The sequence below is a fragment of the Colossoma macropomum genome, unplaced genomic scaffold, assembly GCF_904425465.1.
Source record: "Colossoma macropomum unplaced genomic scaffold, Colossoma_macropomum, whole genome shotgun sequence".
Taxonomy (NCBI): domain Eukaryota; kingdom Metazoa; phylum Chordata; class Actinopteri; order Characiformes; family Serrasalmidae; genus Colossoma; species Colossoma macropomum.
The window spans coordinates 23,396,858-23,421,633 of record NW_023494791.1 but is presented as its reverse complement, the minus strand read 5'-3'; the positions used below and the strand labels follow the sequence as shown (position 1 = coordinate 23,421,633).

The window sequence follows — 24,776 nt, the reverse complement described above, 5'->3', positions numbered from 1 at the left end:
TTTCTAATGTACGTCTTTGGCAAAAATGTTTCAGAAAACTGAATACAAGAAACAAAAGCAGCATATTGTAAGGACCTGAAGTTGCTGCTGTGTCCTGAATGCACTGCCATCTTGGATTCTCACTGTGTAGCTTGCACAATTTCAGCTCTGCTCACCACAGAACATGTTTGATTTTGGTTAACTAAAGCTGAAACATAGGTTTAGATGATATTGATTAAAATGTATCGAATGAAGTCAAGCACCTGGCAGTGAAGGGATATAGAAGCAAAATTAAACCTGTTCTATGGGATCTCTAGCCTGGTTGGCTAACTTAACGTTAGCTTAGCAAGCAGGCAGCAGACCCACAAAGTACCACACATGACAGTACAGGTTTGATTCTGATTTACTGGGACTCTACTGAAACAAGGATAGATGATTAAAAATTAATATCTGAGAGCGCAAAGTAACTGGTGTTTGAGTGAAAGACAGCCGAAATCAAACCTGTTCTGTGGTGTTTGGGAGTATAGCATTTTGGCTAAGCTGACAATAGCTTAGTTAACAGGCCAGACAAACCACATACTACAGCACAAACTTGGTACCAGCTAACTGATGCTAAAATGACACTCATTAAGAGCAGGTCTGCAAGCAAATAGTCCTGTGACTGGTGTTAGAGTGAAAGGTGTTCTGTGGCGTGTGCAGCTCCAAGTCCTCGCTGAGCCACTATCATGCTCATTTTTTTTAGGTTTTTCCTAGCTCTGATTTTCTAACGGCACCGCATCTTGGTCAGCTCTCACACTACCAAGCAGTGAAACCCTCTAAAATACAACGGGGTGGCATGTGTTTATTTGGCCTTTCAGATGTGGAATGTAAATTTGATGCATTATCATTTGTAAATACCGGCGTCATTTTTAAATACTGCTTAAATGTTGGTTTTACGGCATTACTACTATTTTTAGTTACACAGCCCAACCCTAATTTGAACACTGCAGAATCTCTCAGAACAGTACCAGGTTTCCTGACAGGTAGTGCAGATAGTAAGGCTCATTTGGTCGAAGTATTGAAGGAAGCCGCCTGGTGGCTGCAGCAGGTGTGCCTGTTTGTGCACTTGCACATAATGAGTGGTCACTCTATGCTCCCCCAGCGCCTAGAGCCTTGAACACCTGTGAATCTGAGTCGCTGTCTATGTGCATGTTCTCTCTCTCCCCCTCTTGCACTGTCTTCGTGTCTGTTTCTTTATCTGTCTTTCTCTTGCCTGCACAATACCATTATTAGCAGTGATTAAATAAGTGCAGGTGATCATTGTCACTGTGCGCTCTTGAGTGTTATTTATAATTGCATGTTATTTATCAGAACATTGGCCAGCATCGTTTGAGATTTGCTCGATTCTCTTACAGCATATGCAGCAAAAATGTTCCCCTCATTACTAACTAATAAATGCTAGATGCAGAGGGCATGCTGCTAATTAAAATGAAGGCTTATTAATTGCAGTCTTTTGCAATGAGCTAATTGCTGACACCAAAATCGCACATGATATTATTAATATGCGATTAACTGTGCAGTTCTATTTTCATGTCTTTAGAAGAAGTTCACATCTGTTTAATGGGAAAGTTAGGAAGTGTTAAGACACCGCTCAAGCTACTTTTTTCATCAAAAATGCTCTAAAGGTGTAGAGTCCATCATTTGCAATCACATTTCACCAAACAGGCAGCACAACGTGGCATTTAGCTGAGAGTGTAAAGTGTATGTTTCCACCTATATTTAGCTGAATAAACTGTGTGTAGCTCCTCCTCCTTGTGTACACTACCTCTCAGAAACATAAAACAGAAGGAGCTTGCACACTCTTCCCTGCCAACAGCATGCGCTGCCCGTGCATGAGAGGCTGTCATTGGAACTTGAGAAACCTACAAATGTAACCCTGCTTCTCCTATAGCATGGGTGAAGTGTGTTACTATAGGCAGTCCTCTGAAGTTGCCAGTTAACATATGCATTAAGAAACACCTGCTTGTTCTCCATGTTTAATAGCCGCCACAGTGCCTCATGGTGATTCAGTCTGTGAGATACCTATAAGGAGCACACACACACACACACACACACACACACACACACATTTTTATTTTTATTTATTATTATTTTTTTTTGAGCTGGGATACTGTCACACAAATTCATCTCAAAGATCTACTGCTACACATTTACCCAGAAACAATTCGGTTTCTGTCTGAGAAGCCCTCCCCCTCAGACAAGCCTTCAAGACACACTGAATCATTTCCCAAGAAATGGTAATCAAAATGAATCATTGTGAGGTCAAAGATTTATACTCCTGCTGCACTCGTGCCGAAGTTGGCGCAGTAACGTCCACCCTGAAAAACCTTGCAAAAGACGCTGCATCAGCTATTGGATATGATGGAGGAGAAGCTCCCTGACATACGGTTCGAGTGCCAGCCAATTAGATCTGGTGTACTGAAATAAGGGCTTCTGAGGACGTGGAAGTGTACCGATAGTGAGACACTGAAACAAACGCGCCAGAGAACTGGTTTGTGGAAGGTTTGCACTTTGAGAGCTACATTATATGGATTATAATCATATAATCATGATACAGACACAGTAATGCATTTTTTAATGATACACTCTATATATCGCAAAATTTAGTTTTTCTGTGATTTGTGAAGTTGGAGGTTTTGGGAGATGTTACCTTTAGGAAAAGGGTGTCTACTGCCAGCAGATAATTCTGAGTATCCCTCCTCTCCCCCAACAGAGCACAGCAGCCATTCACAATCATTATTCAACCAACCCTCATATATAGTATTTCATTTTTATTGTTCATTCAGAACTAAGGTATCATTACTGAAAAGTGCCAGGTTTCGTGAGTGGTGAAGTTGGTTTCAATTCGGATATTCATTCATATTTCTTACTTTGGTAGCTTTTAGATGGTGAGCAAAAAAGGTTAACATGAAAATTTTCATTGTTTGCAACCAAGAGAATCAGCTTCTACTTTGATTTTGTCTAAAATCAGTTTTGTTGATTGCTATGGGCTGTAGTAACTGCTATGAGAGCTTAGCAGAAGTCTACAATTCACATCGCATATAGCGATCAGCAGGGTCCAAGCATGCCAATTTGGAGCTTGTAAAACTCAAATTATGAGCAATGATGAGAAATTATGAGTTATTTTTAACAAATAAGTCAAAATACCTATAAAACAGTACAGTTTTGGGACATGATTTGTATTTGCATAGTTGTTGAGCTCAAGGAACTAAATAAATCCGCAGCAAATACCCCTGTATTTTAGTCTGGGTGCAACAGAATGCACCAAAATGTTGCATGTCACTAAACTTTTCTGCAGGACCCCACTACAGGGGAATGATTTCTTAACTTGTCACCTTTGAATGAAACATATAATTGCTTGGGACTCTAAGTATGCCCAGAAAAGTAATTTGATGTAAGTATCATGATAATAAATACCACCATATTGCCCATCTCTACCTGGAGATGTCTTCCTATGTGGTTTAGCTCCAACACTAATCAAACACACCTAACACACATTCAGCTTTAGGTAAATAGAGGTAGAAATACTCTTTTATTACAGTGTTAGAATATGTGTTAGATATGGGTTGGACTGCAGATGATGACAAGTCTTCATTAATGTTAATATAAATTCTGTGAGATCGTCATATTTTTGCAGTGTTGCATTGTAGTGCTTGTCAGACTTCCATAAAGAATGTCTGGAATTTCTGTTTGGACATGAGGCACAGTGAAAAATGACTCCAATGTGGAAAAAAAAATCTCCAAATCAGATCAGCTCTGTTACTGCTTGCCTGAATCCCCCTGCTGACTGCTAATTGTATTACACACATTCTTTATGGCCATTTAGTATATAGTAATATAGATGTGCTCAGCCAGCAGGTCAGAGGTCAGCTTTATGACCTTCAAAGCTCGCTTGTGCTACAGATTGGAGCTGCACCTAGATCAGCTGTTAAATTGAGGTGGAGTAACTGGAGCGTGTGGAATGCAAGACAGCACGCGTCCCATGAGCTTTGCTGGTCAGGGCTAGAGGTGAGAGGTGGTGTGAGTAATGTGTAAGTGATGCGTGCAGAGTGCAGAAGTCCATTTATAGAGCTCCTGGGGGTGCCTAAGCTGAGGGACCTGTATCTGCCATACGTGATATATTGATTTTTAGTAAGGTATTCTCTATGCCTGTATGTGTGTTAGGGCTGCCCAATGTATCATTTCCTATCCGTTATCACAGTATTAGCCTTTGCAATATTGTTAATGCCTCAAAACAGCCTCTAACCAATCACTTCATATTGTATTGCATGCTGTGAGCTTTCTGTCCTATAACAGACATTCTATGAGTGTTGGGATAAATCTGTGATCAAGTAACTTTTAATCACATCTAGGATACACTAATATTTTTTTATTCACTAATTATTGGAAATTAAATTGCATTCACTGTATGTTAGCAGTATATTGTGCAGACCAAACAAGAAGACTGAACTGCTACATTAATTCTTCCTCTAAACTAGTAGTGGGCAGTATACTGGTTCAGATTCTTCTTAAGGTGTGAGTTTTGTCATAATCATTATACTGAAATGCCACAAATGAGCACAAGTAATGCAATATGCATGCAATGCAAACTATGCTAACATTATCCCGTTTGGCTGAACAGCTGAGCCAGGGAGGTTTCCATCGCATTTCAGATGAAGATGAAAATGTAAATGCAGCAAAACCTCTATCACCACCTGCTGTCTAGCCCATTGCATCTGAAGTAGTCCACTTTGTTTTTGAGGCAGCAGACAGAAAGGAATCACCGGTCTTAAGGGGTTATCCTAGGGCTAACATGGACTCCAGAGCACTTCTGTTTACTCTCTTACTGCCTAAAAGGAGCCACATGACTCGAGCAGCATCATCAGACAACATTTTCAGGATTGTGTGTGCAACAAGCCATGGACCAACTGATACTGCCAAAGTCATAAATATAATTTGTTTGTTCTTTAATGGGCCAAACTGGCATTGTCTATTTAAATGACAAATAAAACACTGCATCCAAAGTAGCTGGCTAATAGATTTTCCATCACAGATTTAGAGAAAGGCTGGCATATGTCTTGGATGTTTGCAGCCGCAACTTTCCTTTGTTTGAGTGATGATTATCCCTGTTTTATAATAGGTATATAAGCAGCTTTTTGACTCCTTTTTTTGCTTTTCAGACATTGCAGTATTAATGGCAACCCAGAAAACCGAAACATATGACTCTTTCCCCCAGCATTGTCTAGCCTGTATTTGTGAGTGTGTTTGTATATTTGTGTGTTTTGCTCTCTGTCACATTTTCCAGCTTTGGCTTCTAAGCTGCCCTTGCAGTCGTTCGCGCGGTTCTGAACAGCTGAGCAAATCAGAGTGTCACAGGATGCTGAGGGGAGACTTTCAGTTTTGTCTCTAATTACATAGTGTTGCTCTAATAAATCTTCCTGCTGATGTTCATTTCCTTCCCTCTCACGTAGGACAGGCATCAGGGACTTTCCACCACATCCTCTGTGTTAAGGCTGGGATGCGTGTGTGCGTGGCTGCTGCAGGCAGGCAGCCGGGGGAAACAGAGTGGCCATGTTCTGCAGCTTGTCTTTATTGATCTCAGGAAGTATATGGTTTGTCTTGCATTGTGCAAAGGGAGTGAGCATCAAAGAACAGAAAAAGGCTCTGTTCAGCGAGGAGGGGTAGAGACATGGCTAAGCATGCATTCCACATGCATGGATGCGAAGATTGATAAAAAACTAAGCAAGTCTCTGTGAAAAGAACCAGACCCGTCTGTTTCCTTCTACTCACACCTGCTGCTAATGTGCTAGCAGCTTAACCATTCTGTGTACACGGTGTGCAAGGCCAGAGTGAAGGATTCCTCAGGATTAGACTCTGTTGTTCAAGTGCATGTTAACAAGCATTAGCTTGCTGGGTGCTATTATACATTTAGAGCCAGAGTTTCCAGCAGCTGGCAGCCTGTGTTTCCTTAAGCAGAACAAAAAGCACTAACGTGCCATGACACCCACACACATGTTCATATAAAGACACTAGAGCTGCAGTTCCCAGCCCTGATCCTAAAGTCCTACTGTCTGCAGGTGGGTGATATGTTGCCCTGTTATCATGATAAATTACACCAAAGTATGCTTTTCTGAGTACATCATGGGTCATAAAGATCAGTGTATGGTAACAGCATAAACAGTATAGTAAGAAGTAGCTGATTGGACGTTAGCCCTGTGTCATTATCTTCAATTGGAAAAAATAAATTAACAATTCGTTTTGTTTCTTCCTGTTTGTTCTTAGTGTATCCTTGCAAACACTGAATAATAAATCACTGTACTCACTGTACTTTTTTTTTTTTCTCAAAGCTTTTTTCAAAGTAGCACAACAGACTGATTTTCTGTTCCAACTTGTTCACAAACCTTTTAAATTTTAGTGGCATATCAAATCATGATATTTTTGGGATTGTGATTTAGTATAGTGTTACCGCAATATCATCTACACTTACCCCTCTTTTTTTGGGGGGGTGGGGGGGGTTCTTTGCCCTATGCCTTAGACTCCGTTCATACCTGGTGGTTTTATGCTACTAGTATCTGGATTGCAGCTAGGACTGAGGATTGTCAACAACTTGACAATACAACACGCATCATGATACAAGTGTCATGATATGATGCAATGACAAATCATTCCAGATGTATTTGTAAGTATTTACCTTTAAATCTTCTACAAACTACATTAATAATGAATAAAATAAGTTTGGTGAGAATGATAGATGTTTTTATATTAATGATAACTTAAGAAGAACTGTTTTATAGATGTGGTTCACTCTGAGGTACTGATCAGAGCAAAGAGAGGCAGTGAAATGAGCTTTCTGCACTTTTAATCTCTGAGGCAGTAGTATGTATTTGAGCACGTATGCACATGTGTGAGTCTGTGGCTATACAGCTATCAGTGAGCAACTAAATGTTTACTAACACTTACACACAGGTCACACATAGCACAGTAAAGTCATCCATTTAGTTATTAACAGTGCCATAACATAAAGCGGCTCTACAAACATGTAACCAAAATGATAAAGACTAAGTGCTAATCATAGCAGCTACAAATATATAATTATAGCTCACTACAACCACTAACTGAACCATGTCTATGAAAATTAAGCTAACTTGAGTGCATGACTAAGAAGGAGTCTGCATGCCTTAACAACAGTTCATAAACACGTCATTCATGCAGACAAGAATTGAATGGACAGACTTGACTCTGGGCTTCATTTCTGCAGAGCAAGCAACGTGTCATGTAAAGTATATTTATAAATAGTGGTACAGCCATCACTGTATGATATGCATCATAACTAAATGACTGCATTATAGCTTAGAGGAGAAACTCATATCAGAAACTAAACTTTGGAGCAGTGGGGCATCATCACATAATTGGGAATGGTTTTGGTTGTCATGTGTACCTTTGATGGACAAGTGCATTTACTGTTGTATAGCTTCTGGCTAAAATGCGCCTCAGACCTCCTGAAGGGGTTTGTGCGATTTAAATCTGATTAAAATGTGTCTTGGGTGCATTTACACCTACATTTTTATGTGGATAATCTTTATCCAGATACTCAAGATGCAGGAAACAACCAGGTGTAAACAGGGTCCTTAAGTCAGGATGGGCTTGTTAATTAGCTGATTAGTTAGAACAAGAGCAGTAGAGCAGAGAGAGCATATAAATAAGCAGGGCAGGGACACTCCAGCACTCCCCTGAGCAGTATGAACTGGTGATTATATGGGTCTGTATGAGGGAAGACTGAGCTGTCCTCGCTCACCCAGTGTCTGGACTCAGTTTTCTCTCTCTCCCTCCCTTTGCTCTCTGTCAGCCCCTAAATGCTCCCTCTAATGGCTGTCATGTCTTATTTAGACCCACAGGAGACACCACTGCGTGTGGAGGTCAGATGCTGTCCTCGTGAAGGCTTTTTTAGTTTTAGCGGGTTGGAGAAAAGCTGTCTTGTCGAATTAGCTTTTTCTTTGATTCTAAAGCACTGACTTATGTATTTATCGTTATTTCGTCTGGTGCTAATGATGTGGAATTTTTTTCTGTTGTGTTTGTCACAGGGATTCATTAGATAAGACACCTAGAATCAGATGAGACTGAAATTTTGTCTCCACAACTTGAGCTGTGATGACACACACACACCACACTGAGAGGCTGGTTATTTCTCTTTCTCGCTCTCTCTCTCTCACTCGCTCACTATCTCGCTTTCTTACGCACTCTCTGACTGTTTTGCGCTCGCCCTGTCTCTCTCTCGTGCTCTCTCACTATCTCTTGCGCTCTTGCTGTCTCTTGCCCTCTCTTTTTCGCTCTTACTCCCTCCCTCTCTGTCTCGTGCTCTCGCTCTTTCTCTCCTTTCTCTCTCTCCTTTCTCTCTGTCTTCTGCTTTCATTCTCTCTACTTTGATTCTCTCTCCCTCTGTCTTGTGCTCTCGCTCTCCTTTCTTTCTCTCGCTCTCCTTTCTCCTCCATCTCTCTCTCTCTCTCTCTCTCTCTCTCTCACACTGTCACTTTTCTATTTCCCTTCCCCTGCTCTTCATCTCATTTCCGCTCTTGTTCATGCGCACCACAGCTCCGTAAATGTGTTTGTTTACCTAGAGCTGCAGCATAATAAGCAGAAGATATGCGTGGCCCTCCTGATCATTTCCTGCTCCGTTTCATATCGAAAATAAATCAGGATTAGCTTGCCCAGCGCTGGGTGCTGTATTATCATTGCAGAAGAGGGGGAGTTGAAATTAAAAGCTCTTTAGTTTAAATTAAAGCACAAGCGTAACCTCACATACAGGTACTTCGTTCCACATTGTTGGCACCACAAATTGGTGGCTGTTAAAACCCAGGCTGTTTGGCTTTACACTGTTCAGAAAGAGAATAAACAGGCCACAGTCCCATATGTCAAATATGGCATATGCACTCAACGTTTTGATTTGTTGTAGAGTGTAGGGTTGATGGGCTCTGTGCTTTACTCATACAGTGCCATAGCCACATCATCAAGTAGTGTGTGTTTGAGCATGCGTGTGTGTGTGTGTGCACACGTGCATTATTAAGAAGTCTTCAAGGCCCCACTGAGCTCTTGTAGTGCTGGGAAGTGGTCAGTGAGGTGAGCTTTTTCTCAGGCTAATAATAGTCCAGGTTCCAGTTTCAGGATGCTCTCTTCACTGAGCTGGGCAGCGGAGTTGATAAATTGGGTGCTCCAGAAAAACCACCACCCCCCAAACCCACCCATCCTGTTTGTTTCTTTTAGCTCCTTTGCGCAAGCAGGTTATAACACTAGGATTCCTTACTCCTGTGAGTGTGCTGGTTAAGAGATGTTGGGTTATGCGGCCTGTTTTGGCTTTGTATTCTTTTTTTCTCCATCTCTGTTATCTCTGTTAGTCAAGGTGCCTTTGGCCTTGAGGTTGAGCTGCGGTTCTTCATTTGCAAGAAAACTGATCCTTTAAGTGCTGGCACTGATTTACAGTGAAAGCGTGGCTGGCATTGATCAAGTCATAGAGCGATAGATGGCTATAAGCTTGGCTTATGGTACGTTTTAGAGCAATGGTGTACAGAAGTGATGAAGACTCCTGTCAGCCATAACTCAGAACTTGCTTCCTTCTGTGGCAGTCATTATGCTGAAAACGTTTATCGGTTTACCAGCAGGGTGACTATGTGTCTCTCACGGTATTGGGTTACTGTTCAGCCACTGTACTGTGTTTAGGCCCTTGCCTACAGACGTGCACAGAGTGTGCCCCAAACATAAACAAAATGGTCATGGCCCACACTGTTAAATAGTGGCCAGTGGGATGCCCTTGTTCACTCGTTCATAAGGTCAGAGTTTTCCTCTCCTACCTGTAATGCTATCTTTGTACAGGGAGGGAGGCAGCATGTGGAGGTTATGACGGGCTATTTTAGGAGCCATGAGAAAGCTCTCTTGACCCAGTGAGCGTACATGGCGGACCATGTCAGGAGGGGCACTAATGGCAAAATCACGTGGTGATGTGGAAGAATCTGGAATCAGATGATCGGATGAAGCCTCTTGTGGCTTTGCATTGACACAGTGTTATTTTACAGATGGTGTCTCATTAAACACACTTTGCAATGGCCTTCAAACCTGTCTTCATTGAATAGTGTTGATCGTTTCATTTCTGAAAGTAGTCTCATTTCTTTAAAGCATTTTAGTTGATCTTAAAACACATACATGTTTTGCCAGTAGGTCATATTCTTTCTCCCTTTCCCCCCTTCTTGTGCAGTTGCTTCTTTACATAAATTACCCTGTAATTTTATGTATGTGACAACTCTGATGAAAAGACTCTGCTATGCATGTAGTACTATTAAAAGATATTATCATAGTAGTTTCAAACATGCAAAAGCCATAAATGGTTCTCTTCTGTTTTCTCTCTCTCCCTCAGGAAAAGTGTGGTTTTGTCTCATGTCCTGACCATGGCCAGGCTGGTCCTCTGCAGGGGGCGCTGTTCACCCTCCTGCCCCTGTGCTTGACACCCTAACCGAAGCCACTGCTGAAAGCACTCGTATTGACGGACCATCGGCCACCCGGCTCCATTACAGACCATAAAGAAGCCTGTGTCGTATCGAGAGGTACATGTTTGTAGGAGCACGAGGCAGCAGAGTGGTGGGAGAGCAGAGGGAGGAGAAAAACAGCTGATCCTTTGAGGAGAGGTGGAGGCGGAGGAGTGTCATAAGGAGCAAGAGCGAGAAACCCAATCCTCTTAAGCCGAGCTGAGAACGAAGCTGATACAGATTGTGCCGGAGAAAGAGTGTGTGCTCGTGTGTGAGTATACCGCAGTCCGGAAGTGTTCGGAGAAGCCAGTACATTGACTCGAGGTGGCTAGAGACAGCATTTGTAGCAGGTGGCGCGTCATGGGCTATGGGGGCCATGGTGACTTAGCGTAAATGGCTCCTTTTTGCCCGAAGTCTGTGCCATTGCGTGCTGCTCAGCCCTTTTCCTCTTTCCTCCTTGCCCCCTGTCCCCTCTTCCTCTGGCTGCGAGGCTCTGCTCTGCCCCACCACTGCGCCTGTCCCGCGCTCTCTCAGCGGCCATGGGCCTGTGGAACCTCCTGCGGGGCGTCAGGCAGCTGGAGCTCCACCGCCTCATTCTGGTACTCATCTTCTTCTGCCTGCTCTCCATGGCCTTCTTGGCTTACTACATCAGCAACAGCCCCAAGATAAAGGAGGCGCCTCCATTGCCCTTCAGTGACTGCGGTGGGGTGGTGGCCGCAGGGGATGGGTTACAGCGGGCCCCCCTTTTTCTCCCCCCCTTTAGCGGTCACCAGAGGACAGTCAAACCAGTAGATAACTCCCGCACTGAGCCCGTGGTGCTAGTATTTGTGGAGAGCATCTACTCGCAGCTAGGCCAGGAGATTGTGGCCATCTTAGAGTCCAGCCGTTTTCGCTGCCGCACAGAGATCGCCCCCAGCAAGGGAGACATGCCAACGCTAATGGAACGCGACCGGGGCCGCTATGCTCTTGTCATCTACGAGAACATCCTCAAATACGTCAACTTGGACGCCTGGAATCGTGACCTGCTGGACAAGTACTGCTCAGAATTCAGCGTGGGCATCATTGGCTTTTTCAAAGCCAATGAAAATTCGTTGCTCAGCGCACAGCTCAAGGGCTTCCCGCTCTTCCTCCACTCCAACCTTGGTCTGCGGGACTACCGCATCAATCCTGCTGCTCCACTGCTCTACATCACCAAGCCTAACGAGGTGGAGCAAGGGCCACTGCCAGGGGATGACTGGACCGTTTTCCAGTCGAACCACAGCACCTATGAACCTGTCCTGTTAGCCAGCACCAAGTCATCAGAAGCCCTGGCTCACTTTGGCCCCCATCGAGTCCTGCATGCCACCGTGATGCAAGACCTGGGCCTTCATGATGGCATCCAGAGAGTTCTCTTTGGCAACAACCTTTCATTCTGGCTGCATAAGTTGATTTTTGTAGATGCTATTGCGTATCTAACAGGAAAGAGACTCTGCCTATCTCTGGAAAGACACATACTTGTGGATGTAGATGACATCTTTGTGGGCAAGGAAGGAACACGCATGAAGGTGTCAGATGTGAAGGTCAGTGTCTTTATTAACTTCTACACTTTTTTGCACTTTGAAATACAGGGATTGTCATACAAAATAAGGTCAGTTGAGAGCTTTTGTTTTTGTTTGTAATTACTATATTATCCCAAAGCCTGCCTCCTCACCCTCTCCCCAACACTGTTCTCTTGCGTGGACTTTTTATTGATTGTTTTAGTCACCTTGTTTGTTCTTGGTTCATTTTTTCAATTAAACCCAGAAATCTGCTGCTTAGATGGCCTTAAATATATTTACTAAAATAAAGTGCAGTCTCCCACTGCAGAGGCTGTTCTGCACGAAAGCAGGTGCTTCTGGTCCACTATTTCCCCACCTGCTCCACTGAGGTGTAGAACAGCAGGCCAGGCAGATGATGCTCTAAGCAGTGAAGTGTGACTGGATGGAAAGGGCCACACAGCAAACACTCGTAATGATTGCACTTGTTAAAGCATGCCACTGGGATAATAGGCTCATTTGGACGAGGTGCTTATTAACCTACTGTTTATTGCTGCCTTTACCCGAAAGGCCTGATTACGAATAAGTTAGTGTGTTCGAGTCCTGCTACACTTGTAGGAATCCCTCAGACTTCGTTATCAGATAAAAGTGAGTGTTATTTTAGCCATTCACAGAAATGCAAACCACATTGCCGCCTGCAAAATCCTTGACTCTTAACAGTAGTGCATGGAGCACACTTGAACCACATCAGCGTGTATTTTAACACTATGAGAGACATCGCCTGGAGGTCCTCCTCTCTCAAACGAGTCAAAGCAAATTAAAGCCTTTTAATGAGAAATAATAGGATAATTAATTAGGCATTTGCACCGACAACAGAGATGTCGTTTGGAATGTATTAGGGGTGGAACTGAGAAGAAGAGAAGGAGGAAGTTGTTGCTTCAGCAAAAAAAAGAGCTGGCTGTCAGCTTGTGTGTATGCCACTCTACCCTAGAGGGGATGAGGGCTTGCACAAGTCAATCAGCCAGTTAATTAGCCCAGCATCAATTAAATTTGACTAAGTTGGCACTGCTGTGTTGCATACACAGGGGATGCTTAGGTTAAAAAAAAATAGTTGCAAAGTTTCTAAGTTATTATGCTGGCTATGGAGTGTTAATTGATGTGCATTGTATAGAGCTCATTCTGCTGAAAGTCATATACTTTGGGAGAGAGATGCTGCATCTTACTGGGGAAGATGTGTATTAGAGTAACATACTGGCCACTTGCACTTGGATGTTGATATTTCTAATGTATTTCCCATGACATTTCTTTAACACAAGCCCTACTCACGTGCTTTTACTGTTATATAGTACTTGTATAGAAGGAAGTGTAAAGTATTTGCTGCCTAAAAGGGACAGTGTCTACTGAGTAATAGAAACTTGTTCCCACCACTGACAAAGTCCTTCCCCTGCAATTTCTCAGGAAGTTCAGTCATGCCAGTTCTAACACTTTCCTCTGATGGCTACATACTACAGGAAACTAAAGTGATATAGATAGATAAATGTACCTTGTTGATCCCTAAAGGGGAAGTTTAGGTACACCAACAGCGCAGAACATTGTATACGCAAAATATATGAGAGAAGACATAGTGAGATATAAACTGTATGTTGAAATATAAAGGACAGGAAAATAGTGGACAGGTTTGTATGCTAGCATATGTAAAAGTGATTGTCATAATGGTGAGAAACAACATCAGCAGGCCATTATCCAGGCAAGCTGCTGTGTAAGAGAACATCTTGCAAATCATGTCTGTTCACCACATCTGCAGTGTTCATTCAGTCATGATGATGTCTAAAGTCCTGTCTTGTGTAGCATCTTTCCTGAAAGAAGACTTGATGTTGGCCCAGATGAATGTGACAACGGTGTGTAAACATACAGTGTGGCTGCTAAGTACTTGATGCAAGAGTGAAATTCACAGTTTTACTGCTGGATTCTGTGATGATGAAAAATAGTAGAATATATCATACCTTAATCGTTACAACAACTTTGCAGCAAGCTTTGCAGTACGGATATTGCATAATCATATGCAAATAAACTTCTAAAAAATTACTAAATATTTGCTGTGAACTTCCTGACCGATCGTAAATATTTTGAGTGTTTCGATAATTCAAAGCATTCCCATAATCCAGCAAGCATTTAATTTGGTGGAACATTATGCAGAAGGATTCACTACTGTGTTTTCAATATAATAGAAATTATGTTGCCATCACAATGGGTAGTAATATAATAGTAACATGGTATTTTGTCTGCCATCCTGTCCTAGGCACAATCCTATACTATTGTCTTAATTCAACCTTACAACACACCATTTCCATTGTTATTTTGATAATTAGCTCTGATGATTAGCCATTTAAGAGTATTTTATTTAAGTACAATTTTGTAATATCATCCTGACCTTAATGTCATTCATCTTTACAACTATTCATCATGCCTTTGGTAGGGGTAAGCACTGACAATAAGACTGTAAAGTTCAACAGGCACCTCTGCTTATGTAACGCACCCAGAGAGATGTAATCCCAACCTTACAGGTCAGCAATTTGAGAAGGGCTTGAACATCATGCAGTATGGCAGGAACTCTCTTGCTGGTCCGTTGCATGGCGGAATACAGTGCACACAAAACCTACATGTATCAACATGGACGTGATCTTTTTTCCACTGAAAGAGGAAAAAATGTAAAGCCCTCAAAAGTGATTAGCATTTATTAGGAGGTCAAATAGATGAGGGGAAGCAGTGCTACACCTGTTTTCATGTTTCATGTTCCGTTTCATTAACTGGGATCATTCTAAATTATGTGTGCTCTGCCACCTGCTCTCAGCTCGAAGCCTGTGGGCTGTAATCCAGCATTTCCCAATCCAGTCTTCAGGGAGGACCAGACAGTCCACCTTTTTGTTCTGTTCCAGCATCTAGGTGTTCACTATTCTTGAATGTTTGGTTCAGGTGTTTTGGGAACAGAGATAGAGCAAACATATGGACCATCTGGGGTCACCAAGGACTGAAAAACACTGTTGTAATAACCAATGATTGGAATCGGCCAGTATTCACTTCTGGCACACGATCAACTGTCAGTCTTTTTTAAAATAAAAAAAATAATAATTTGTTTATTTATTTTTATTTTGGCTAACATGTTATGAAGATGATGATGATGATGATGATCATGAATGATGATGATTTTATAACATATACACAAGTCTACCAAGTAAACACTTACTTGCATTTGCATGTACTTGCATTGTATTGTATTAGGGCTACCCAGCAGCCTATGTGTTTCATATCAGTGACTTAATTTAGCTTGCATAGTGTAAGCTTCAGGTAAAGAGCAAATACAGTGTTATTGTCGTTGATTTCTGTTTAAATTTGCTATTAGAATTTTGTTTAAAAAATATATGAAAAAGAAGTCAAAATTGAAACTGGCCATAAAAATTCATAATCGTCTGAGACACCAATATGGGAATTCTGGAATTCTGGGCAAATGGTTACCATTCCACCTTCATTTTTTCATTGTCACCCTGTTAATACTTAGTGGCTCCCAACTGACAACAGGAACAGCTTGAGCTTAAATAAACAAACATTACTGACTGCTGCCCTCTAAAGGAGTTATGGCAGTATTCTGCTGTATTTTTCTTTTCATGTTTTTGCCTCAACCCAGCTGATACCCAATTCACATTCTGTTTGTTGCGACATATGATTGTGAAAACTAACAACTGTGGAACGTAATTATGATCAGGTAAGTATGTGATGTTTGTGATGGGCCTACTTAATCACAATTTGTGCACTTCATTTCTGATATGATTGTGACTTCACTATGCATCCCTAATTATCAGTGTACCTCTAGTAATCACTTCTCAAGCAGTGCTGTTCCATAGCGGCCACAAACAAGCCTGTCTAATGGAGGCCTAATCGTGTCTGTTCTCGCTGCGTGTGTGCTGCCTCAGCATTGACTCTTAAGCACTAAAGCTGATTTCCACCCACTCACTCACACTTCACACATACACTCAGAATGCCAGTATGACACACACATTGACAGAATGGCTTTTGAAGTTATTACACCCTTCCTTTCCAAACAAAAGGTGCTTAATTAATTATTTGCTTCCAGATGGTGTTTTTGCTATGTATATAGGACATGCTCAGTGTGAATTCTGTATTTGTTTCAAAAGATGCACAGTGTTTAGCCTGGTGGCATGTTTAAAGTTCAACTCCAGTGTGGATTTTGTGTGAAATTGCTGAAGTTGACTTTCGAGCCAGAACTTCTTGACAGGTCAGCTGTAGTTTGAGGCTTAGGTTGAGCTGTAAGTGTCAGCTGTACTCAGCCCTATGGGATAAGTGTTGGTTAATCAGAAAAGGATAATGGTATCCTCATGTCTGTTTCCCAAAGTTGATCCCTCAGCACAGGTTGTCACGCTTGCCTAAGGGGTGTTTTGTGTAGTCCTCCAGTCTACCACCCAGAATTTAGATTTGTCAAGTTTCTGCAGTTTAATACTTCAGGGAGAGAGGTTTTTTCTACAATTGCTGCTTCCATTCTCTGGCTGTCTTTCTCTCTGTGTAACATGCTTTTTATGGTAATCTGGAACGAGCTAACCCAACCTAAATCCTGAACTAGGGCTGGCTGATGTGGCCAAAATACACTACATAGCCAAAAGTATATGGACACCCTTCCTAATTAAGCTCAAGTGTTTCAGCCACAGCCATTGCTAACACGTGTATAGGATCAAGAACATAGCCATGCAGTTTTCATAGACAAACATTGGCAGTAGAGTGTGTTGCACTGAAGAGCTGACTTTAAACTTGGCGCTGTCATAGAATGTGACGTTTGCAACAAGTCAAGCAGCAGGTCACGCAAACTTACAGAGTGGTGCTGCTGAGTGCTGAAGTGCATAGCACCTGTCTGTTGTTGCATACCTCACTACCCCTGGAAGCAACACTGGTGCAAAAACTGTGCATCAGGAGCTTCATGAAATGGGTTTCATGAGTGCAGCTGGCCGAGCAGCTGCGCACAAGCCTAAGATCACTATGCGCAATACCAAGCGGCTGCTGGAGTGGTGTAAAGCATGCCGCTGCTGGCCTCCGAAGCGGTGGAAACATTGTGGAAACAACTCTGGAGTGATAAACCATGCTTCACTATTTGGCTGATTTGTCTGATGTATGAGTCTGGGTTTTTGCAGATTTGCAGATACCAGGAGAACGCTACCTTCCAGAATGGACAGTGCCAACAAGAAATTTTGGTGGAGGAGGGATATTGGTCTTTGACTGTTTTCAGGGTGTGGGCTGTGTCCCTTAGTTCCATTGAAAAGTAATGTTAATGCTACAGCACACAGACATTCTAAACAATTATATGCTTCCAACTTTGTGGAAACAGTTTGTGGAACATTCCTGTTCCAGCGTGACTGTGCCACTGTGTACAATGTGCGGTCCAGAGCCTTGACCTGCAGGTGTAGGTGTGATAGTCAGGTGTTCACATAATTCTGGTCATGTATAGTATATAATCATGATAAGTTGGGAAAAAACAGTAGTGTTACATTTTAAAATTGTTATTAACAAAAACTTTGAATACAGTGATTTTCATTGTGTTTAACAAACTGCACTGCGCTAAAGCCAGTGTAACAAGACTGTGTTCTCTTTGTAAAGAATCATTACAGTAGTTAAATACTAGTGATATCCACACTATGTTCAGAAGAACATTTTATGACATACTGTGACATAATTTATGACGATAACAGTAGATATTGATCTATTTCCCAGCCCTATCCTGAGTCCACCATTAATGAGAAGCTGAAATCAGTGAGAAAAAACTTCAAGCAGTGAAGGCCTGCTCTCCCAGTATAGCTGGTGTGTAGCCCTGACTCTCTGTGGAGTTTCGAGACCATTCAGTGGGAGCAGATCATGGCCTTATTTAAATGGATAGTCCAAGAATACTTGGAAGCTAGAGGGCGTAAATGCTCATGAAGGTCATCAGGCCCTGCTTGCTTGCATTCACTCTTAGCCACATAAGCATTTTTTCAGTCTGCCCCCTTCAGTGACCTTATCAAACCATACTTAGTGTGAAGCTGTAAGAAAAGCCCTTCAGCTCTGTATTTTAAAAAAGAGGGACTTCATAAAGAGATTTGTGCTGGTGTCCACCACTCACTGCCCAGTTCAGCAGAGTGTAAGAATTGGGGAAAATGATTTTGCTTCTCTGCTCCAACTTGCTCCAGTGTCTATGGAGACGGATGGGGTTGCCATGGTGACAGGCTGGGCTCTGACCTCTGGCCCTAGCATCCACAGGCTCTATCGACAGTTTCTCTCACATTTTCTTCATCTGTTTCTCTTTCTTCTCAATCTCTCTCTTTCTCTCCCATGCTTTCTCTTTGTCTTTCCCTCTCTTCTTCCCCCTTTCCTCACCTCACCATGTATTCGGTACCTGGAGGGGTATTTTTGTATCAGATTTTAGTAGTTAAGACCTTTTGAGTTTCTAAGGCAGTTAATCATGTCTGAAATAAGCTACATGCCGAGCTATTTCTTTAGTAGTTTAAGGGATTGCAGCCCATGAAATAACTTACGGTTGAATATATGATTCATTTCTTTGCCGGTTCAAATATTTTTTGGGCTCTAAATTCTTAATGATCTGCAGGAGCAGTTTGCAAACTTTTATTAAAAAGCGTAGGTGTCGGTGTGTCAAAGTGAAAAGTACTTTCAAAACAAATATATTCAGTGTAGCACCATCTCACTCAACCCCACCCAGCGCTCTGATCTTGACTAGAATCAAGATTGCCGCACAAATTGGGGGATTACACAGACACATTGAGCAAACACTCTCAAGGCAGAGCAAACAGTGGATCCATGCACGCTCAAGGACACCCACCGGTGGCTCTTAAATCAGTGTGCGATGGCATCTCTTATCCATGCGTCAGTCTCTCTCTCTCTCTCTCTCTCTCTCTCTCTCATTCTCTCTCTCTCATTCTCTCATTTTCTCTTTCTCTCTCTCTCTCTCTCTCTCTCTCTCTCTCTCTCTCTGTTTCTCTCTCAGCATGAAGTGATTTGTGATGCCGTAGCGGCTATCGCTCTATGTTTGTGGGTGATTTGTGGCGGAGCCGTAGGTATCTCTCCCTGTTGTCTGATTTGTGCCAGCTCACTGCTGTTATTCATTTCTCTTCTCATATCTCTTCCAAGATTTGAGGAGCTCGATGGCAGGGTCATTTTGTGTTTTAAGCATCACAACGCAGGTTGTTTGCACAGCAGGTGCGACTAAAGAAAGGTTGCTATTCCTCTCTCTCTCTTTTTTCCCCCTTCTCTTTTTAGGACCTGCTTTCTTAAGTACACGTCTTTTGACCTGCCTCCTGCGGGCAGAGGAAATATGAATGCAAATGCATATTTTATATCCTTCTCTGTCTGTTGATTTGCCCAAAGTGCTGAAATGCCCTTCCCAGATAGAACCGGCTCAGCTCCACATTGCCATCTGTTGGTGACTTGTCTTAATACAGTTACGTAAGCAGATGTTACTAATTTTTTGTTTCAGTTAAATGTCTTTTATGGCAGTTTAAGTACTTAAACGAGCCATTGAGTGAAGAGGTAAACTTTAGTTTTACAGACTGTATGATAAGAATGCACAAGGATCAAATAGAGTTTAGAGCTTCTCAGTGTGAGGTTGTTAATCTTGGTTTTGTTTTAAATTGAGCTGCGGTGCATCATTTGATTTTACACATGGATTAACAAATCTGTAATTGAAGCCTTAACCTGCCATTGATTTTCATTAGCCACCATGATAGATTCAAGCATTATACGTGAACAGCAACAACATTACTCTCGGCACATGATCATTATCTTTCCTTTTTTCATTTTGAGTGAAATCTAGTATAGGGCTGCATCAAAAACAGCTCTCACAAGCGAAGAGAGAATTCAGACACTTAAACAGTCTACCTTTTAGACCTCGAGGGTGTTTTTCAGCCAATGAGCCAGGCAGCCTTGTCAAAGTAAACGGCATCCTGAGAAAGGAGGAAAATATCAGGCAGTCTCCAGAAAAACTTAGGCAGCATTTGACCTTCCAACAAGACAGTGATCTGAAATATACAGGCAAAGTGGTCAAGAGGTAATTAACAGAAAACAGTATCAACATATTGGAGTGGCCCAGGCAGAGTCCAGACCTGAATCCCTTCACAAATCTGTGGAGGAAACTGAAGACCAGAGTGATAGCAAGGAAGCATTCCAACCTCAAAGACTTGGAGATAGCAGCAAAAGAGGAGTGATCTAAAATTCCAGTGGAGACATGCAAAAAGCTTGTTAGCTTTGCAAGAAACATTTGATTGCTGTGATGGCAAATAAGGGCTTTGCCAGATTTGGCATTTTTGTAGAAATGTAAAAACTAACATAGTTAATTTTTTCATTTACATCTCTCGCACATCTTACCGTCTTTTGTCACTTATGTCATTTCCAGCCAGACAAAACCTGTAGTTCAAATTAAAAATTCACTATAAATCAAAATTTGGCATGAGTATGAATCATTTTGGGCTTAGCTGTATATGCAATTTGTAACTGAAACGTACATGCATTACAATCCCACTGGTGTATTTGTTTTTTTGTTTTTTTTTCATCGATGCACACAAAAGCTACTTGAGTGCTAATAGCGCCCCCTTGTGGGTAGAATCTCATGCCTGTTAACCAACAGTGAGTGAATGAGTTGCAAGCAAGTTTTCTGAGGTGCTTATTTATTTATTTATTTATTTATTTATTCATTCATTCATTCTGTTCTGTGGAGAACGCCCATTCTTTTTAAACATGTTTTGTATAATGTGTTAGAAGTCTGTTGGATGTTTAATGTTGGAATGTTTAAATTTAATCCCTAAATGAACTTTAAATCTGAGTTTAAAGTAATGGTGCAACAAGATTAATAGATTAACCTTGATTTAATCCGTGTTGGTGCAACTCGCCATTAGAATTAATTAAGCTCTCTTTATTTCCAGGCTCTGCTTAACACACAAAGCAAGCTACGAACACTAGTACCTAACTTCACTTTCAATCTTGGATTCTCTGGAAAGTTCTACTATTCAGGTAACTTCAAAGAAGGTTTTTCCAACAATCTTCTCAAAGCCCACTTTAGACTTGGTAAACTTTAACTTCTGACCTGTGTTTTTATGTCTGTTTGGATAGGTACTGAGGAGGAGGATGAGGGGGATGACATGTTGCTGCAGCACAAGGAGGAGTTCTGGTGGTTTCCTCACATGTGGAGTCACATGCAGCCGCATCTCTTCCACAACGTCAGCGTGCTTTCTGAGCAGATGAGGCTCAACAAGCTTTTTGCACAGGTTAGTTACAGCACAAGAGCGAAACCCAAGGTGCAGATTGGGCAGTCAGCCTAGACTTAAATCAGGTCTAGTGTTAAAATTCTTACATCAGACCCTTTTCTGTGTGTGTGATAAAACTGATAAAAGTCTGATAAATGTTTATCTAAGCAATCAGTTGTGTCATCTTCCCTTAAAGGTTAAGCTTAAAGGGCCTGCTGGAGGTAGCTTGTCCACCAGATACTGGCTGAATTAGTCTAACACCACCTGGATATTCCTGTTTAACCTTTTCATTGATCACACGATAGTTTATTGCCTGACACAAGATAACACTGTGCACAAGCTTAAGTGCTTAAACTTAAGGGACCTGTCGGTGCTTCAAAACTTCATTGTCTCACTCTTTACTACGTACCTCATATATTACCTACCAGTTGATGATAATATTTCATCTCATATTAGCTACTGAAGTCTTAATATTAATTTGACATACTGTATGATATTGACGGAAAGAAAAATAAACCTATAAACTTAAATTGCATTCACTTTTTGGTGAAGTGCTTCTGTTTGCATATCATTAAAAATGCACAAGGGATGAAGAACATGTCCTTGACAGATGAGTCGACTTAAATTTTCTGTATGTCCAGTTTTTGTCCATTTTTCTGTCTTGTTTAATGAGCATTACTTCGATTGTACAGGTTTGGTATCATACACATTATTTCTGTGTATGTGCTTGTGTTTTGTTTCATATCTGTATCACTTCTCTCCTCTGCTATCAGTAGAATCCCCTTTTTGTCCTTGACTTAGTTTATCTGAGCTCCAGAGAGCACACTGAGATTCTCCTGTTGAAACTGAGCGCACCCTGGTGTAAAGTGGCTGCTGGAGTGGGATATGGCCCACAGGCAGACAGACAGTGCAAGAGCCCGCTGTGAATATAAACCAGGCTGCCCCTCCGTTCCCTAATCCTTCTGTCACATCCCGTCCTTACACCAGACACTGACGTGCTCGCTCTCTCCACTGCACTGGTCAACAAAGAAGACAAAGCTCCTTCATCAGAGCTTAATGAGCCTGCAAACGGCTCTCCTTAGCAAGGACGTCGACTAGGACACACTCGCACACGCTCTATCCTCAGATAGGGTCACATAGAGAGAGTGAGGGAGATATTAATACCTTGGACCAATAGAGTTCGCAAGAGCATCAAGTACTTTTTCTGAAAATGTGTCCATCGCCCCCATGTGGTAACATAGAAAATGTTCTGTGCCAGTTGTAGCCAATAAATTTTTCATTTTTCTACAGTAATGAGTCATTTATGGAAAACTTTACTGAACAGCCGTTCAGAATACATTTAGTCCTTACTGAACTTGAGTAGATGTGCTCCTAATCCTTTCTGCACTATAACTTTATATCAGTTACGGTGTAACAGTAATGTGCAAAAGTCAGAGACCCTTTTGTTTATTCAGTTTCCAGCCAAAGCAGACGTTAAAGAGAAAGCAGAAAATGCAACCAGCTCCGTAAGGCGGTTTTACACCTGAAAGTCCTGACCCAGGTCCAAACCGAGGGCAGTGTTTCTGATACATTGTATATATTTGATCCGGTTAGTTTAGGTTTCACATTGCAATTTAAGAGCACACTAAAGAACTTTGCCTGACAAACCTACATCCTGTCGCCATCACCTACGTAGGCTGCGTCTCACCATACTTGACATTGATTGGTTTGTAGAGGAGCGTGCGTCTGACAATGATGTGCTGTCAGTTTGGCAGGTAGCCTTTTCTGTTTGAATGGAGAAAAATGCATACTCTCTCTCTCTCTCTCTCTCTCTCTCTCTCATCCTCTCAGAAAATAAGGTGTAAGTTTGGCATTTTAATGCATTTTTTTCAAAATTTTTGACTTATTCATACAAGTTTCTGCATTTTTATGCATTTTTTGATTTATTTGTTGGACCAAATTACAATTACAATTAAATATTAAATATCTTTCTCTCCCAGTGTGCTACTGAGGCTCATTTTACTTCTCTTCCGGTTCTTTTTCTTCTTCTGTTGTTTAATTGTTGCCTGCCTAAACTTCCTGTAATTGGTCTGTCCGAACCACCCAAAAAAGTGTTTTCACTCTGCAAATGAACTAAATCATGGTTCAGTTTGATCCGGACCGAGATCACCTCTTTCGGTTGGACACAGGCAGCTCTATGAGCGGGTCCTGTAAAGAAAAGGAAATATGTTAGAGGGAACATGATCTTTATATGTGATGTTTGTATATACTTACCGGTATGGCTCTGTCATGGGTTGCAACCAGGTGTATGTTACTATACAGTATGTGTTGTGTGCGTGCGTGTGTGTGTGTGTGTGTGTGTATTAGTTATGTATCCTGGGGTTGGGGTTTGGTGTAGGCTGGGGCAGAGCTTAGAATACATGAGCTCCGGGCCAGCCATTCAAAAGGAGGTCTCACCTGTACTCACTACTAGCCGCCCTTGTAGCTAGAGTCAGCATGTGCAGATGCGTGTGGAGTTCCAGCCTTGTGGCTGTTACTCAGATCTACCTGTAAATAGTGTATATATTATTGCGTTTTCTTTCCATTTTGTACAGTGTTTTGTTTGTTTGTTTATGTCCTGTCATTGAATAAACTCACTTCTTGCACCTATTTGGAGTAATCACGTTAGTAAGTTCCAGCCCACCCACACAGACCTTAACCACGAAGCCCACGTAAAGCCAAAATCCTCCACCATCTAACAGGGTATGAAAGCACCCTAAGACTGAACTTTCAAGGTGTAGAAAAATACTGTACAGTACTGTACTGTACTGCAAACACATGCCGTGTCTGTTTTGAAAGTAAAGCCACCGATACTTTTGTAATACTGGATGATGTGTCATCTATACTGGTATATGGCTATTGCTGTCACACTGCAATATTGATTTTAAATGTTTTAATAATACATAGAAAAGCTCATTAAACTACAGTGTGTCATTTGTCGTGTTTTGGTTTGGTCTGGTTTTGAAAGGCCATCAAAATACATAAAAATAAAATAAAAATTAAATTTCTTAGAAGTTTTTGCCTGTTAAACATTTACACTTTTGTTTTCGATGTGATTTTAAGAGAAGCAGAATGAAACAAAACATTTCAATCACAAGCAGCTATGTCACGTTTGTAAGATGTTCTGTAATGCTGCTTTTCTTCTTCCTAATGCTCCTCTCTTTGTTTGCCTCCTGTAGGAGCATGGGATCCCCACAGATATGGGCTACGCTGTGTCCCCTCACCACTCAGGAGTGTATCCCGTGCACAGCCAGCTCTATGAGGCCTGGAAGAGCGTTTGGGGTATCAAAGTGACCAGCACGGAGGAGTACCCACACCTGAGACCAGCACGCCATCGCAGGGGCTTCATCCACAATGGAATAAAAGTGAGAGACAAACTGCTGCAGCACAGCCTGAGGACAGAGTTTTTTTACGCAATTACCCTTCTAAAACCTAAAGTATTTAGGTTC

The 24,776-nt window shown here is 41.8% G+C and overlaps 1 protein-coding gene across 2 annotated transcripts in view; it reads left to right on the top strand.

Moving 5' to 3' along the window:
• ndst2a (N-deacetylase/N-sulfotransferase (heparan glucosaminyl) 2a) overlaps positions 1-24,776 on the top strand; it is a 151,580-nt gene that overhangs the window by 119,375 nt on the left and 7,429 nt on the right. For both annotated transcript variants that reach the window (XM_036574501.1, XM_036574502.1), the window contains 4 exons: positions 10,400-12,067; positions 20,989-21,076; positions 21,176-21,330; positions 24,507-24,692. In XM_036574501.1, the coding sequence (XP_036430394.1) occupies positions 11,048-12,067; positions 20,989-21,076; positions 21,176-21,330; positions 24,507-24,692 (1,449 nt within the window). In that variant the 5' untranslated portion in view covers positions 10,400-11,047. The remainder of the gene's footprint in view (positions 1-10,399; positions 12,068-20,988; positions 21,077-21,175; positions 21,331-24,506; positions 24,693-24,776) is intronic.